Source organism: Lampris incognitus, chromosome 8 (assembly GCF_029633865.1).
Source record: "Lampris incognitus isolate fLamInc1 chromosome 8, fLamInc1.hap2, whole genome shotgun sequence".
Taxonomy (NCBI): Eukaryota; Metazoa; Chordata; class Actinopteri; order Lampriformes; family Lampridae; genus Lampris; species Lampris incognitus.
Window position 1 is genome coordinate 14,736,412 of NC_079218.1, and position 13,518 is coordinate 14,749,929.

Sequence of the window (13,518 nt, forward strand, 5' to 3'; positions counted from 1 at the left end):
TTCCTCCACCAAGTCTCCTTGTCTTCCTTCCTCTCTCCTGATGACACACCAAGTACCTTCCTAGCTGTCTCCTTCACTATATCTGCAGTGGTTGCCCAGCCTCTGGTAACTCTTCACTACCACCCAGTGCCTGTCTTAACTCCTCCCTGAACTCCACACAACAGTCTTCCTTCTTCAACTTCCACCATTTGATCCTTGGCTCTGCCTTCACTCTCTTTCTCTTCTTGGTCTCCAAAGTCATTTTACAGACCACCATCCAATGCTGCCTAGCTACATTCTCCCCTGTCACCATCTTGCAGTCTCCAATCCCTTTCAGATTGCACCCTCTACATAAGTTATAGTCCACCTGTGTGCACTTTCCTCCAACCTTGTACGTCACCCTGTGTTCCTCCCTCTTCTTGAAATATGTATTCACCACAGCCTTTTCCATCCTTTTCGCAAAATCCACCACCATCTGTCCTTCCACATTTTTCTCCTTGACACCATACCCTAGTTACATCCGGTATTGACTACTGCAATTCTATCCTTTTTGGTCTTCCCCTCAAGTGTCTTCATAAGCTTCAATTGGTTCAGAATTCAGCTGCCCGTATCATTACCAGAACTCCTTCCATAGATCATATCACTCCTGTTCTTCTGCAACTCCACTGGCTCCCTGTTAAATACCATATTGACTTCAAGATCCTGCTCCTCACCTTTAAGGCCCTTATTAACCTAGCTCCTTCATATCTTTCTGAACTCCTTCATATCCACACACCCTCCCGCACTCTCCTCTTCTGCTCTCCAACTCACTAAACCATTGGCCCGCTTGACTACCATGGGGTCTGGAGCCTTCAGTCATTCTGCCCCCCGCCTATAAAACTCTCTCCCACAAGACATTTGCAATACTGCCTCTCTTTCAACCTTCAAATCCCATCTCAAAACGTACCTTTTCAAACCGGCATATTCAGTCTGATCCACGCTTCATTGAATTTTGTGCAGATGATGATTTTATACTTATCTGTTGCGTTAACTTTTTATTGTCTACCCTGCTTTGTTTTGATTTTATGCTGTCTGATACAGTGCTGCTTGTTCTGTAAGGTGTCCTTGAGTGCTCTGAAAGGTGCCCACAGATAGAATGTATTATCATTATTATTATTATAATACCTGCCCATCACCTCCTCCTCACCTCTGTTTCATTCACCAACATGCCCATTGAAGTCCGCTCCAATCACTACGCTCTCCACCACTTCATCCAACTAACTGCAGAATTTTTCTTTCTCTTTCATCTCACACCCAACTTGCGGGGCATATGATCTGATAACATTCATCAATACACCTTCGATTTCCAGCTTCACACTCCTACTTCATACTCTTGACATACTCTTCCATCAGCATTACCCCTACCCCATTTCTCCTCCCATTCTCTCCATGGTAGAAGAGTTGGAACACACCTCCGATGCTCCTGGCCTTACTGCCCTTCCACCTGGTCTCTTAAACGCTCCCTTTACCAGTCATAGAGCCAACATTCAAGTTTCCGACTCTCACCTCCACACTCCTTCCCTTCCTCCTCCCCCGCTGCCTCTGGACATGCCTTCCCCCTCTCCTTCTCCTTCGCCCAATAGTAGCATAGTTTCCACCGGCACGCTGCTGCCCAACAGTACCGGTGTCAGTTGTTGGTAACCTGGGCCTCGACCAATCCGGTATGAAAATCTGACTTATAATCCGCATATATGATTTGGCAAAGATTTTACCCGGATGACCTTCCTGACACAACCCTCCCCATTTATCCGGGCTTGGGACCAGCACTAAGAATGCACTGGCTTGTGCATCCTCAGTGGCTGGGTTGGTCTTTAGCAAGCTCACCTTCTTCCTATTCTCTACATGTCTGATTTCACTCTATTTTCCCCTCCCCCAAATTCTGCCCACCCGCACCGCCACTCACCTTCTCCCTCCCAGTTAGAGTGGCAAATTTGTATGGAAATAGCGTGCCTGCATTACCCCCGGCATTTTTCAAGGCGTTTCCATCCATTTTTTTTTCTCTTTGGTTTTGGAAAGCCCTCCTCCCCTATCCAAGCCCATCAGCAGTCTCTCTCTCTCTCTCTCTCTCTCTCTCTCTCTCTCTCTCTCTCTCTCTCTCTCTCTCTCTCTCTCTCTCTCTCTCTCTCTCTCTCTCACACACACACATGTATCTCCCACTTCACACAATGTTGTGAAGTGGGAGAGTGAGAGAGCACTACTATCTAAATGAGTTTTTCTATTTGGTATTAGTTGGACTTTGCTGTTGTGATTAGGGCCTCCGTCTCCGGTACCTATTGCCCAATGCATGATTGCTTTGGTTGCTCTAGGCTGTAGGGGAAGAGTTGATTTCTATTTCCCCCACTACTCCCGTATCCAGTTAAAGCTACTGGCCTCTTTACCAATTTTCTCCTCAATATCTCTCACATCTTATCTGTCTTTCATTTAGTTGGGTTGTATTTTGTCTCTGCCCCCCCCCTTTCCCCTTTAATGACCTTTAGATTTCATCTTACATGTTTGAGGTTTCTGTGAAGAGAATGTCAAATCATTGTTTTTCGACGGTCCTGTTTCTCTGATTGATGCCTTCTGTTTAGCAGTGGTGTCAGACCACCCTCCTCCTGTGATCAGACAAGGTCCAAACAATCAGACAGTACCTGTGGACAGCACAGTGGTGCTGCCATGCCAAGCGGTCGGCACCCCAACTCCCGCAGTTCACTGGAAAAAAGACAGCGTGCCAGTGTCTCCAGTGGACTCTCGTATTTCACTGGTAGACACAGGGTCACTGGAGATTCACTACACCAAGGTAGGGGACAAAGCAAAACGACTTCACAGTAATCATCCCACTAAGGTTAACCATCTGAATTTAAACCCTTGTATCTCTTCTTCTAAGCTCGGCGATACAGGATTTTACACTTGTGTCGCCTCAAGTCCCAGCGGAGAGGCTACCTGGACAGCATATTTACAAGTGGAGGGTAGGTGACCTGTGCACACTTTGAGAAACTTTTTTAATTGTATCATAAGTATAAATGCAAAGTTTCTCATGGCGTCTTTACAGTTCATGACAAAAGCCCCCATGGAGTTTTATAACACACTCTGATATCACTTTTGGCAGAGTTTGGTGTAATTGTTCAGGCAAGTCATCCTGCAGACCCCAAACTGTTCCCCAGTGCACCATCTAAACCTGAGGTCACTGACATCGGCCGCACCTCCGTCGCTCTCTCCTGGAAATCCAGTCCGAACACTGGGGCAACACCTACCTCCTACCTTATTGAGGCTTTCAGGTAAGACAAGCGATAAAAGATCCATATGTATTGTATATATATGTGTGTAAGAAGCTGATTCTGAAACAGGACATTCTGGTGGATAGCGACCTGTCGTGCCCTCCTGAGGGCAGCAACGGAAATAGGTGATTAGCTTGATGAGAAGGGGTCAGAAATAATATCGTTAGCACCCTTAATGGTCCGTTGGATATGCAAGGATGCAGCTGAGAGGAGAGGGGCACCTGTGAGATTGTCTGGTTATGTTTGTGTTTCAGTGTCTATTTTATTTCAAGCATTGCAGCCTTGTAAATCGTCCATGTTCCAGTTCTTCACCATGCCTTTCTGCCCTCCCCAGTCATGCGTCAGGGAGCAGTTGGGTGACTTTAGCTAGCCATGTGAAGACACAGACTTCTGTTGTGAAGAACCTGAAGCCTGGGACCATCTACCTGTTTCTGGTCCGGGCTGCAAATGCTTATGGCCTGAGTGACCCCAGCTCAATCTCTGATGCCGTCAGAACACTCGGTCAGTGTGGTCTTGTTATGTGGTTTTGCAGGCTTAACCATATATATTTCACAGACACTGACTCAATGACTGGCGAGCACTCCATATTCATATCAATTCGTCTACCATTTCCAGTATAAAATAAGTAAATCACCCTTGTTGTTCTGTCTTCACCCTGTAATCCTCTACCGATAGATACACCTCCCACCATCCAGGGAGTAGACCACCGTCAGATCCAGAGGGAACTCGGAGATGTGGTGATCCACCTGCACACGCCCGCGGTCCTCTCCTCCTCTGCTGTCAGGATACAGTGGATGGTAAGAAGCGCTCCCCGTCTGTGTCAGCAAAACAAAACACAATACACCCGTTGATTGTGGACAAAATCAAAATGGGATTCTGATTACGCCTCGCAAATCACACCATGCTAAGACATGAAATGTAATTATTCTACACATTTATATATATATATATATATATATATATATAAGGGCGGTATGGTGGCGCAGTGGTTAACGCAGTCGCCTCACAGCAAGAAGGTCCTGGGTTCGAGCCCCGGGGTAGTCCAACCTTGGTGGGTCGTCCCGGGTCGTCCTCTGTGTGGAGTTTGCATGTTCTCCCCGTGTCTGCATGGGTTTCCTCCGGGGGCTCTGGTTCCCTCCCACAGTCCAAAGACATATAGGACAGGTGAATTGGCCGATGCTGGAATATGCTCCAGCAGCCCCACGACCCTGAGAGCAAGATAAGCGGTTCAGTTAATGGATGGATGGGTATATATAACTGTGTAGCTCTATATATACATATATAATGACAGACATTTACCATGATGAAAACCGTCTGCTGCCACAATGAGTTTTTTTTTTAATTAGAGTGCTAAAACTCTATGTTCTGCTCTTATAGCTTACTTTCATTTTTTTTCATTACTTTTGATTCCTTCTTTATTGTTTTTCTTTCTTTTTTTTATTTCTGTTGGAAAGAGGCTTCCGGGTGTATTCAAAAAGTACTATGCATATAAAGGTTGGTTTTCCTTATTATTCTTAAAGTAAATTTTAATGTTCTGTAAAGGCATGCTGAGAAAGAATTGAGAGACTCCAGTCAGTCAGAACTGCTCTGCTAGCAGGGCTCTAACCAGCACCAACCTCGCAGGGAACTGGAAGGGATGACCTCATACTGTGGTTTGACCTCATCCTGCGGAGATCTGAGACATTAGATTCAGATTACATCTTCCTCGGTGAAGAGAGGGGAGGCTCAACGTGGCCCTAACAGACCTTCTGGGGATATTGACTCTCATACATTCAAGCTGAATAGGACATGCTATAGGACATGCTATAACCTTCTTATTACATGGCGATTTAACTCATTCAGCACCTATCAACATTTAACTTGGCTCTTTGTACTTGTGTAGTGTACAGGAATATTAGATTCAACCCCGGTTGCTCATTTCCGGGCGTTTCATGGCAGGCGCGTGATGATGCTGTCACAGTGTCGTGACTCCGGTGTATTTGTCCATATCTCCAAAAGGTAGAGCGGCCATCTCCGTATATCCAGGGCTATAAGGTGATGTACAGGGCATCTGCTGAGCACGGTCAGCCGGCGGGGCAGTGGAGCGTCCTGGAGGTGCACACGGCGGGAGAGGACGGCGTGATGGTCACTCAGCTGAAGAAGGGTTCGACCTACGAGTTCAAAGTGTGTCCCTTCTTCGATGAGTTCCAGGGAGCTGACAGTGAGGTGAAAGTGACCAGGACGCTCGATGAAGGTGAGAGAGTTCAGTTTTTCACTGTTTTTTCTCTCTTGGGTGGTTTCTTTCCACCCTTTTTCTCCCCAATTGTATCCGGCCAATTACCCCACTCTTCCAAGCCATCCCAGTCACTGCCCCACCCCCCCCTCTGCCGATCCAGGGAGGGCTGCAGACTACCACATGCCTCCTCTGATACGCCAGGGATACATGTGGAGTCGCCAGCCGCTTCTCTTCACCTGACAGTGAGGAGTTTCGTCAGGGGGGGACGTAGGGCATGGGAGGATCACGCTATTCCCTCCAGTCCCCCCCCCCAAACATGCGCCCCGACTGGCCAGAGGAGGCGCTAGTGCAGCGACGTGGACAATTACCCACATCCAGCTTCCCACCCGCAGACAAAGCCAATTGTGTCTGTAGGGACACCCGACCAAGCCAGATGTAACACGGAGATTCGAACTGGTGAACCCCGCGTTGGTAGGCAACAAAATAAACCGCTACGCTACCCGAATGCCCCCGGGGCTTTGCTTTTTTGGGTGAGATGTGTGTGTGTGTGTTGGGGGGGGGGGCGTACAGCTTCATTAAAGTTAAAATGAAATAACCGAAATGTGGTTAGTCAACTTTTCTTCAAAGCTGCTCCAAGGGGGTTTTACTGATTATTTATCGGACTCCGTTTCATTTCAGTGTCTCTGGTTGACACCTCTAATCAAACAAGACGATCAGCGAGAAGATACAGTTCCAATATATGATTATTCCACATGATTTTTCCTGGATCGGATTCCCCGCAAAATCTGATTTACTCCCTGCAGACAGGGTGCGTAGCTAGAGACAGAAGATATATAACATACATAAATGGTCATAGCCTCATCGTGATATATCTTCCGAATAACTGTTCCTCCAAAACACCTCTCCATCCCTCACTCCTCCCTTCAGAACAAATGCTTGAGCTACCAGAGGGGGAATGTAGGTCTTTGCTAACAGACATGATCCTTATGAGAAATGCAGTCATTCTTCTATGCAAAGTGTCCGCTGATGTCCACAGGGATGCCACTTATGAGTAATATTTCTATCCATTTGACATGATGACGATGTGCCAGTCCCGTTGGATAGGCAATCAATATTCCAGTAGATTCTGATATAGTTTTGACGTGGGAGGTAGTGGGAAAATGACCTACCGCAACTGATTTTCTTGGACAACGTACAAGGTGTAGCAGCCATTGTTGCTCAAGCGCTGTCTGCTCAGCAATAAACTTTCTCCACCCTTGTAAAAATGGGATCCTTGTACCAAAGCTAATACCGGTAATGTATTACAAACTTCGCCAGATTGAATCGCAACACTGTTTAACAGCTATGTGGATTGTCTGACAGAAGCACCGCCATATCAGCATCACTTCACAATCATTTTCCACACTGGAGCTGGTTCCAGCACAGAACGTTCAAAAAAGGTCAATTTAGGTGTCTGGGTAGCTTAGTGGTCTATTCCCTTGCCTACCAACATGGGGATCGCCAGTTCGAATCCCCGTGTCACCTCCGGCTTGGTTGAGCATCTGTGTCTGCAGGTGGGAAGCCGGATGTGGGTACGTGTCCTGATCGCTGCACTAGCGCCTCCTCTGGTCGCTCGGGGCGCCTGTTCGGGGGGGGGACTGGGGGGAAGAGTGTGATCCTCCCACGCGCTACCTCCCCCTGGTGAAACTCCTCACTGTCGGGTGAAAAGAAGCGGCTGGCGACTCCACATGTATCGGAGGAGGCACGTGGTAGTCTGCAGCCCTCCCCGGATCGGCAGAGGAGGTGGAGCAGTGACCAGGACGGCTCGGAAAATAGGGTAATTGGCCAAGTACAACTGGGGAGAAAAAAAAGGGGGGGAGGAGGGTCAATTTCACTGTACCAGAGAATTACAGGTTTTCAAAAGAACCATCCACAGCTCTGTGGTCGTTTACTATTTTGCCCCAAAATGCAGCTTCGCCTCATAATAAAGCCCAGCAGGAGAGCTGCAGCTCTGCTGACTGCACACGTCCCACAGGGCCTGGTATTTTGGTGTTCACAGGGCCGATAACACGGAGGCTACGACAGGACATGTTTCACATGCGGTATTCACTTTCCCTAAAGATTGCTTTACACGCCTGTGACTCGTCGCAGGACGGGACTAATCGTATTTTTATACTGCGTCCTTTTTAAAGAACATAATCACCGCGGTGAAACGGACGTTCTTGCAACTGTGGTGCAAGAGAAGGTTGTGGAAAGTTTAACTGTAGCGGAGGTATGATGACGAAATGGAGGGTAAAGGAAGTGAGCCAGGCGAACATTTCAGTGATATCCCCCCTTGGTTGACAACATACTTGCACCTCATCACCCCCCGGCCCACTAATAGATAAGTTCTTGGGGAAACTTGAGTTTATTTTGTTGTATGGAAGAAAAAATAATAATTCCAGGGACTCGCTGTGAACAAATCCCATAGCCATGCATGCATTCCAGGGCTGAAATTTGTAGCCCTCCTGCACCCGCTAAAGATGTCAGATTCCTCTCATTGTTGGTGTGAATACAGCATCCAGTGGTCGTCCTTTCATGTTTTGTGGAAAGCTGTCGGGCGGGATGCTGAGCATACCTGGGATTCGCGGAGCCTCCATTTAGACTGGGTGTCTTTGTGCTTGTCCGCATGTCTGTCTGTCTCCTCCATTGTCTCAGCTCCCAGTCGAGCCCCCCAGGGTGTTACCGTGACAAAGAGTGATGCCAATGGGACTGCCATCGTGGTTGCCTGGAAACCTCCTCCAGAGGAGGAGCAGAACGCCGTGGTTCAGGAGTACAAGGTAAGCGGGGTGGGGTGGAAAAATGAGACACGCAGTTTCGAGCATCTACTGTCTCCGGAGCTCATGCCTGAATCATGTGTTCCCACGCCCCAGAGAGTTATATATTAACATAAAATCATATTTTGAAATTTAAATTGTATTTTTATTAGCTGTTGCTGGGTCTCTGGTGTAGTTGGATCGCTTCCTGTGACAATCCCTGTCGTCCCTTGGCACCCCACCCGTCTTTTGACAGATCTGGTGCCTTGGCAATGAGAGTCGATACCATTTCAACCAATCTGTGGACGGATCCACCTTCTCAGTTCTCATCCCAAGTCTAGCACCAGGGATCCGCTACAGCGTTGAGGTTGCTGCTAGCAACAGCGCTGGACCCGGAGTCAAGAGTGATGTCACTTTCTTTCAACTTGGTGAGATTTCATCCCAGGGAAAAACACCCTCCCCGTGCTGGTATTCTCCCTAAAGCGGCAATCTGTGATTTCTCTGATGTGTTCCTCCCTCTGGCAGCGAGAGCATCAGAGAAGGTGTAGCAGCCGTTGTAGCCTTTGTGCCAGCAGCAGCGCAGCACTAACAATACCCACCCCTGCAAAAATGCCATACTGGACCAAAGCTAACCCAGGCAGTCTAACATGTTATAAACTGCATTGAACTAGTACATGGGAACACTGTTCCTCTGTAATGTTAACTGAAGAGTTGGTAGATTATTTTTCGGATAGAAGCATCGCCACGTCGTCATCACCTCTCAACCTTTTTACCCTGTTTGACGAGGAGCATGTTTTCTGCTGCACCAGAATTAGCCCCCTGTTTAAAAATGTCAACAGCACATGGAGACCATCCCCAATAATGGTAACGGTGGTAGTCGGTGTCGTGTAAATGGACTCCGTGTTCTGTACGGATAATAAAACAATTTGATAATGGAGAACAATCCTGGATTTCAGATTTAAAGATTTAACTTCAAATTTGCATCCATCAAAAGACTCATCATTTTTTCGAGATCCGTTTTCATAGTTCCCAATCTTAAAATCTGAACCTGAATCTGAATACTTTATTCATCCCTGAAGGGAAATTAGGCTAAAAAAATAAAAAGTGGCTGAAACAGCAGTGCTGCGATGTGTTGTTTAGTTCTCCCTTTTGACTGCATCATCTGTATTTTTGTTATGATGCATATATATATATATATATATATATATAAACAAAAATATGATTTTGATATATGATTATTCCACATGATTTTTCCTGGATCAGAAATTTTTTCATATATATATATCACCACTTTGGCCTCTTGAATGTGCCCCGTGTGTTTAGAAGTTCCTGTAGTGTTAAAATTGTCTTTGTCACTGTCCAGCTCATACCCTTGACATCCTATGTCTCCCTTGTTTTGCTTCTCTTGCTTAGATTCTGCAGGGCAGATAATGGGCAGCAGTGGGGAAAGAGACACTTTGTCCCAGATCTCCGACGTGGTGAAGCAGCCAGCCTTTATCGCTGGCATTGGCGCCACCTGCTGGGTGGTCCTCATGATCTTCAGCGTGTGGCTCTACCGCCACCGCAAGAAGAGGCTCGGGCTCAGCAGCAGCTACACCGGGATCCGCAAAGGTGTGTTTGAGCACGGCTCATCTGCATATAGGGGAAGAGTCAGTGGCTGTCCTGCCTGTTTTGGGACTCCAGCCGGGGTCCAACCTGATGTCCCTTACCCCAACCACACACATACACAGACACACACATACACAGACACACACACACACACACACACAAACCATTTATACATATAATACACATACACAAACACCTACACAGACACATGTAAACATGCACTTTTCCTGCACTTCATCCAAAGTTTGCATGTAGTCTCTTTGCACAGACACGCACACAGACACACACACGGACAGACACACACACAGACTCAAGCTGTCTTTTCCTGTATTTTAACTTGCTCTCAAGCACACTGCAGTTTTATGCACGTACTGACCGACACAGAGTTTGAGTGATCGGTGGATCTTGCACAAAATGTGCCCTTAAATGTCAGAAAAGCAAACTTGCTGTTTTGTTTTTTGTTGTTTTTTGACAAAAAACGACATTTGATGCAGAGAACAGAAGATCGTATCCCAATGACAAGAATCAGCGGGTGAATGATGTGTGTGTAGATGTGTGGCTGCGTGTAAAGGTCATGACGATGGAGTCTGAAGGCAACATGGCGGTGCTGTGCCGCAGCACCTTGATGTTCCTTCATCACCTCGGCTGTGCCGAGATGACGTCCACGGAGGCCGATAAACACGACACTTCAAACGAGGAAACCTTGCGACTCGCAGACAGAAAAAGCAAGCGATGATAAAACGGCATACACAGCCGAGATTACGCTGGCGTTTTGAAGTCTGACATTTAGTGGCTGGTTTGTAGAGTGCCATGTCCTCGGCTCAACGGGGTATGCAGAAACACAGGCCTGTCAAGCTGCCCCTGCCGCATCTGCCCCCATATCGCCGTTATCTTTTTTTCTTTCCTCCTCTGGTTCTCTGTCATCCTCCTCTACTTGTCACCTGGACACGTGTCAGAGGAAACAGATGTGGTAGGGCAGACTACCCAGCATGTGGCGTCATAAATGTTAGTACGCATCAGAACCACTGGAGTACTGACGGACTACCGTCAGGGGTCCTCATTTTTATTTTTTTCACTGAGGTCAGCTTTTGACCTTGGATGAGCCGATCTCCTCTGGAGTGTAGTACATATAATGCAAATGACACATGCAGACTGATGCATGGAATGAGCCAAGTGCCTCTCATATTAACACTGATTTCTCCACCCTGTCCCTTTGTTGTCTGTCCTTGTGTCCCTACAGTGCCATCATTCACCTTTACACCTGCAGGTACGTTCCAATATTCTGCTAAATTCAGATTTGTGTGAACGACCGTGTCAACGTTAGCTGTTAGTGATGTCATAGAAATGTTATGGGAGCTTGTGAGGGGGGGGGGTAGCCATGTATGGTGGAGCAGTTATTTGGCCATGGTAGGTTCGAACATACATGCTCACAATGAGGAGGTGTTACGTTCTGATGTCAGCAGGCTCAGGTTTGTAGTTTGTTTGCCCAACTAAAAATGCAAGAGTGGTGTAAAGTTAAGGGGTCGTGTCTCGCCGCCTGCCGCCCAGTGACTGCTGGGATAGGCTGCAGCATCCCCACGACCCTGAGAGCAGGATAAGCGGTTTGCAAAGTGGATGGATGGATGGATGGATGGATGGATGGATGGATGGATGGATGGAAATATGAACAAAAGATAAGTAAAATGCACAAATGAAAATAATGGGCTCTAGAAGAAGTTAAATTGATTAAACGCTTTACTTAAAATCCTTAACGCAGAGAATGAAGTGAAACAGTGAGACAGTGATAGTGAATGGGTGTGTGTGTTTTCTACGAGTAAGAGCGACATGAAGAAGAGAACGAGGATATATTTTGTGTTGGTGAGCACATACTTCTTAAGATCTGTTGGTTAGGGTCTTAATTTATGTGCCAGTGGTACTGATGAAGATTCTCTGGCAGATTCACTTCAGTGGAGCATGTCATATGTATTCACAAACAGGTGTATTGACAAGGCAGCTGCTGGCCGTTCGGTCTGCCTAGCAACAGTGAAAGAAGGAGCATCATGAGCAGTTTCAAGTTGTCGTGTAATTGTTTAACTGTTAACCCACCAGATGTCTTCGTCTCACCATGTTCCTGTCTCTCTGTCTGTAGTAGCCTATCAGAGAGGAGAGTCTGTTTGCAGTGGTAGTGGCAGGTGAGTGCCATGTTTGATCCTATGTAGCAAGGGATGCACCAACGCTCTTTGAACAGCAGGGGGAGTGCTACGCCTATTTTCACAAAGGGGACCTTCAGACATCCACCCACACTCACATGCGGTCCACTTGCACGAAAACAATAATTTTTTATTTCTTTCTTTTTATTTATTTATTTGTTTGTTTATTTGGTTTAATGGCTCTTTTGACTCCTCTTGTTTCAGACCTGGACTGCTTGGTATGGGTGGTCCTTTAAATCAGCTGTGGATGGCTGACAACTGGCCCAATGCCTGTGCAAACCACAAAGACTGCAGCATCAACTGCTGTAATAACGGCAATGGCACCAGTGACAGCAACATGACCACATACAGCCGACCGGGTCAGTATCGGCCTTACCCAGTGTTTTTGTTCAGTTTGTGGTCCGTGAGATTGACAGATGGCCCTGAGCTTTAATCTATGTGAAACGTCCTCCAGCGGTCTTTGTTAACTGGAGGTTGATGCGAGGCCGTGTTCCTACTGTGCTAACGTGATGTTTCCGCTCGTGTCCCCCTCAGCCGACTGTATAGCCAACTACGGGAACCATCTGGAGAACAAGGCGGGAGGCCCGCTGGGGTCTGACACAGCCATTTACAGCGACGTGAACATCTCCAATGACATAAAGACGTTCAACAACCCTAACCTTTGTCACGAGGATCCAGGAGGAGTACTGGAGAATACATATGAACCCATCCCATACGCCACCACCCAGCTCATTCAGTCTAATATCAAAAACAAGGCCGCCAGTGGCGGGGCTATGGCAGAGTCACTGAACATGCCTTGCTGGAAACAGCCCCCCAATCCACCTCAGCTGTCACTGGATATGACGACACAGATGCAGTACAACATAATGGACCAAAACAAACTCAGTAAAGGTTCAGTGCATTTTGAAAGGTTATTTAGTTTTCACTTTCTGTATGAAAACAATCCCTCCGTGATTTCATTGTGGCATTATTTTCTCTCTGTCTTCAGATCATCTTCAAGGAGGTGAAGGGATAATCCAAAACACTCTCCCCTACAACCAGGCCCATGAGCAAAGTGCGGGAGACTCTTACCACAGCTCAGACAGGGGCAGCAATAGCACCACAGGTACAGATGACCTTCACTGTGCAGGGGTACTGTAATGTGACAACATTTGAGAATGAATCATGATCTCTGTCGATTCTCTTTTTGTCAACTTTTTGCCTCTCTAGGGAGTCAAAATTATAAGAAAGGATCAAGGCCTCCCAAAATGTCCAGACAGAACGCAGTAAACTGGGGAGAACCACTGCCCCCTCCTCATGCCAGTGGCCCATCAAACTGGAACTGTGCTGAGTATACTTTACCTATGGAGAAGAAAAGGTGAGGGGGGAAGACACACATACACACACACATACACACACACACAGGGGTTAAAGTGGGATATGGTAAGTGGGGGATCTCTGTATTAGAGAGGTGGGCA

General features: G+C 47.0%; 1 protein-coding gene across 1 annotated transcript in view; it reads left to right on the forward strand.

The window, feature by feature from the left end:
* Positions 1-13,518, forward strand: part of LOC130117297 (roundabout homolog 1-like) — a 130,440-nt gene that overhangs the window by 108,633 nt on the left and 8,289 nt on the right. Inside the window, exons 9-23 of the mRNA XM_056285506.1 lie at positions 2,592-2,797; positions 2,885-2,966; positions 3,107-3,275; positions 3,610-3,776; positions 3,951-4,072; positions 5,274-5,508; positions 8,167-8,288; positions 8,521-8,692; positions 9,678-9,875; positions 11,113-11,139; positions 12,001-12,043; positions 12,266-12,420; positions 12,596-12,952; positions 13,050-13,166; positions 13,271-13,418. Coding sequence (XP_056141481.1) covers positions 2,592-2,797; positions 2,885-2,966; positions 3,107-3,275; positions 3,610-3,776; positions 3,951-4,072; positions 5,274-5,508; positions 8,167-8,288; positions 8,521-8,692; positions 9,678-9,875; positions 11,113-11,139; positions 12,001-12,043; positions 12,266-12,420; positions 12,596-12,952; positions 13,050-13,166; positions 13,271-13,418 — 2,320 coding nt within the window. The remainder of the gene's footprint in view (positions 1-2,591; positions 2,798-2,884; positions 2,967-3,106; positions 3,276-3,609; positions 3,777-3,950; positions 4,073-5,273; positions 5,509-8,166; positions 8,289-8,520; positions 8,693-9,677; positions 9,876-11,112; positions 11,140-12,000; positions 12,044-12,265; positions 12,421-12,595; positions 12,953-13,049; positions 13,167-13,270; positions 13,419-13,518) is intronic.